A 4129-nucleotide genomic window follows, 5' to 3' on the forward strand; every position below is an offset into this window, starting at 1 on the left:
ATATATATCGCTATTACAAACTTGCAGTTCAGTTAGAGAATAACAAGTTTGCCACTGAGATATTTGGCTCATTTTGCGTGGATTTTCTTGGGGCTGAAAGATAAATGCAGGTTGGGTTAGAAAAGAAAGGAGGGCAAATGATCAAATTCGCGTGGGGAGGAAAAACTTTTTGTCCATCCAACGCCGAAAAAAAATCAGCGTCTTCTTCCTCGGTCGCGCCACCCAAACCCTCACTCACTCACCGTCCCCGCTCACGCATCCACGGCGGCTCTCTCCTATTCGTCCTCCACCTTCTTACGCGCGACCCCCTCCCATGGCGGAGGCCGAGAGCAAGAACCCCAAGACCCACACTCCTCCTACCGCCGATGAGGACGACCCGGACCTGCCCCCACGGGAGGCGCCGGCCGGCGTCGCCGGACCGTTGCACGACTGGAATCGCGCGGGGGCCGTGGAGCGCCTCTCCGACTTCCGCGCCAACCTCCGCCTCCTCCCCCCTCCCGCCGCCGTGGCCCCGTCCGCCGTGCACAGGGCCGGCCTCCGCGCCCTCGGCCTCCTCGACTTCGTCCGCCTCGACCACTCATCCTCCTCCGCTGCCCCGCGCCACGACCTCGTCGCCGCGCTCATCGCCAACTACCTGCCCGTTCGCGAGTGGAGCTACGTCCGAGGCGGCAGCCTCCAGGTCTCCCCCGGTACCTTGGCCGACGCGCTCTCCCTACCGGCCCCGGGGAGGACGGCGTCCATCGACCACGGCCCCCTGCCCGGCGTCGACCCTTCCGCCGTGGCCTACGCCGCGACAAAGTTCATCAAGACATATGTCCTGACGCCGTTACAGGCCACCAACGAGGGGAAGCTGCCCAGCTATGTCGTTTCGGCGGCGCAGAGGGTGGAGGATGGGATGGCGCACACCGTTGACTGGACATTTCTCATCTGGCGCCTTGTCGTGGACGAGATGTTCGATCTTAGGAAGGGGACGAGGGCTGATTGGGCGTGCCACTACGGTGCCTACCTGCAGAGGCTCATCTGGGTGAAGAGGCCGGACCTCTTCTTGCCACCACCCGTGGCTGATGCATTATTACCAGAGCAAGCAGCATTGCAGAGCCGGAAAACCCGCCGGTTACAAGTCGATGATAATCAGAAGCTACGTTCAGAGCTGGAGTCCAAGTTGCAGGAGCTTGAAGCAAGATTAAAGCTGAATGATGAGAGATCCAACCAGATTGACGCTAGATTGGAACAGCTTGAAGCGCGGTCTATGGAAGTTGTAGCGAAATCCAAGCAGATCGATGCACTGGTGACGCAATGCGACTACGACAGGAGGAACCTTGACCAGGAAAAGGAAAAGTTGCACAGTGAGATGCAAGCAATTGAGTCGCGGAGCCAGGCTCTGTTTTCCAAGGAATCAAAAAGCAGAGATGAATTGCAGCGAGAGAAACCGCAGAAAGTGTTGATGGGTGTAAGCAAGCAGCTCGCACAGCCACTGGAGGAGATGCACGCAGCGCAGTCCAAGATGCATGGGTCTGAAAGAATATCAAAGCTTGTTGGTGGGAGATCCATGCTGCTTGATGTGAGGTCCAAGTTCCTTGACACGAGGCTGTACCAGCTTGAGGCAAGGTCTTTGGAGGTCGAAGAGAAATCCAAGCTGCTTGACACGAGGTTGAACCAGCTTGAGGCAAGGTCTTCAGAGGTCGAAGAGAAATCCAAGCAGCTTGACGTGCAAGCTGCGCAATTTGACCATGAAAGGAGGAACTTTGAGCAGGACAAGGAAAAGTTGCACGATGAGATGCATGCCGTTGAGTTCCGCAACAAGGCTATGCTTTCGAAGGAAGCAAAAAGCAATGATGAGTTGCACCGTGTTCAGAAAGAGCTGGTTGATGCAATTGAGCGACTATCACAATTACAGGATGAGATGCGCATGACGGAATTGCTCAACCAGGCTCTTGCTTCCAATGAAACAAAATGCAACGAACTGCACCAAAGACAGAAAGAGATGATAGATGTAGGCAAGCAACTAGCATGTTTACGGGAGGAGATGCATGCGATGGAGTCGCTCAACCAGGCCTTGGTGACCAAGGAATCAGAAGGCAACAGAAAATTGCAAAAAGCTCAGGACGAGCTGATAGATGTAAGCAAGCAACTAGCAAATTTACTTGCGGAGATGCACGTAGTAGAGTCATTCAACCAAGTTCTAGTTGCCCAGGAAAGAAAGAGCAGAGACGAGTTGCAGCGCGTTCAGAAGGAAATGTCAGATGTAAGCGAGGAGAGTGAAGATGTGGCGTCACTCAACCAGGTTCTGTTTATTAAGGAATTAAGTAGTAACAATGAGTTGCAGGCCGTCCGGAAAAGGCTAAAAGATGTAAGTGAGCGACTTCCCATTAGTACCTTCTTTGTTCCAACAATTTCTGGCACCTGATCATCTGATGCTTTTGCACCATACCTCACTATATTGCCACTAAATTTCCTTGTGATTGATCTTGTGCATGTTTTCAGGGCTTGCAGACATTGACAAATGGACGACGAGCAAATATAGGTATCAAGAGGATGGGCGAACTTGACCTGAAAGCATTTGCAAATGCTTGCAGACGAAATTTATCGCTAGATGATGCAGAAGTTGCTCTTCTCTGTTCAAAGTGGCAAGATGCAATTACAAACCCAAAATGGCACCCTTTTAGGGTCGTCACGATTAATGGTCAAGCGACGGTATGTAGAGTCCTCTGTGCTATTTCTTTTACATGTAAAATAGGTCCTAATTTTCTAGCTCTGGTAGCTTTTCTTGTAGCCCCTGTGGTTCTGTAAACATTTCCTTCTTTTATAAGACTGGCAAATGTTTACATGGTTCCAACTGACAGTGCATAGATTATCTGGTGTAGGAAATTTTCTCAGAGGATGATGAAAAACTTCAGGAGTTAAAGGAGCATGGTGAAGAAATATACACCTTGGTATCAAAAGCGCTTCTTGAAGTCAATGAGTGCAACGCCAGTGGCCGCTTTGTTGAATCGGAGCTTTGGAACTTTAAGGAAGACCGTAAAGCTACACTGGAAGAAGCAATCCAGTTCATCCTGAAACAGTGGCAATCGCATAAGAGGAAGCGCATGTAGCTGCAGGCTCCATGTGATGCTTTTGCTTCCGTAAAACTAGTACTTCCACCTTAAAGTAGTTATAATGTGATTTAGTGTTAGTGGATTAGTTAGAGCTTTGTAGTAGTTCTTACGGATCATGCAACTAGATTAGCTGTGATGACCTTTTGATTGCTAGTGTTTAGCACTTTAGCCAGATTCTCCAATAGACTGCAGGCTACCCCTTGTATCTTTGTATATGTGTAGTTCCTGGCTGCCCATGGAATTCTTGTATAAAGGGACACTTGAACTTGAATGATAGGCATGTAGGTGCAGTTTTCATGTTTTAACATGTTTTGTGTTGGAGGGAAAGTTACTTATCTGAGTTATAAGTTGAAAAGTGTAACCTTGTTTTAGTTTCTAACTTATGATTTCCACCCTAAGAATCCCTTTTATGGGGATCATCCTGGTATGGTTCATTTTACTGCGATTTGTTGTGGTTTGGTGACATGTTCAACATTTGGGCATTTATCAGGCAAACATTGTTTTTGGACCAAGTTCTGCTACCAGAGCCATGTCATGTTATCTGTTATTGCCATGCTTTCAGCCCTCTGTAAACTTCATCTGTTATTTCCTATAATATTTATTTTCCTCTGGTCAGTGAACTCATGGATTCAAAAGTCCTGCATAAATCTGTATTATTATATTATTATATCCAGGATTGTATGGTGTGTATAATAAGTTTAATTTTCTGCTCTTGCAGGCTCTGAGCTCGATCCTAGTAATGATACTGTCTGGCAACCGCAGAACATTGAGGTATACTCTTCATATCTTATTACCCTATTCTTGTTAGGACTCTGAGTGTAGTTCGATTGTTTCTGTTGCCACTTATTTTCTAATTTGGTAGCCAGAGGAATGATATGATCATGTGTTTTCCCACTTTTCTTTTGGAACTGATGTATGCGTGGGCTGTTACGTTACAGATCTTTGTTTTTTTGTTTCAAATGTTTTGGTCTGGTCAAGTGTAGTATTATTTTTGGAGCAAGATCAAGTGCATTTTGTAGCAGCTTTAGTTTACC

General features: G+C 47.9%; 1 protein-coding gene across 1 annotated transcript; it reads left to right on the forward strand.

Moving 5' to 3' along the window:
- Positions 1–313: 313 nt before the first annotated feature.
- Positions 314–3400, forward strand: LOC124672322 (myosin-11-like). The gene is made up of 3 exons (XM_047208570.1): positions 314–2350; positions 2485–2694; positions 2865–3400. Exons 1-3 carry the CDS (start codon positions 314–316, stop codon positions 3090–3092), a joined length of 2475 nt encoding a protein of 824 aa, XP_047064526.1. The 3' UTR covers positions 3093–3400.
- The last annotated feature ends 729 nt before the right edge of the window (positions 3401–4129 follow it).

Source organism: Lolium rigidum, chromosome 7 (assembly GCF_022539505.1).
Source record: "Lolium rigidum isolate FL_2022 chromosome 7, APGP_CSIRO_Lrig_0.1, whole genome shotgun sequence".
Taxonomy (NCBI): Eukaryota; Viridiplantae; Streptophyta; class Magnoliopsida; order Poales; family Poaceae; genus Lolium; species Lolium rigidum.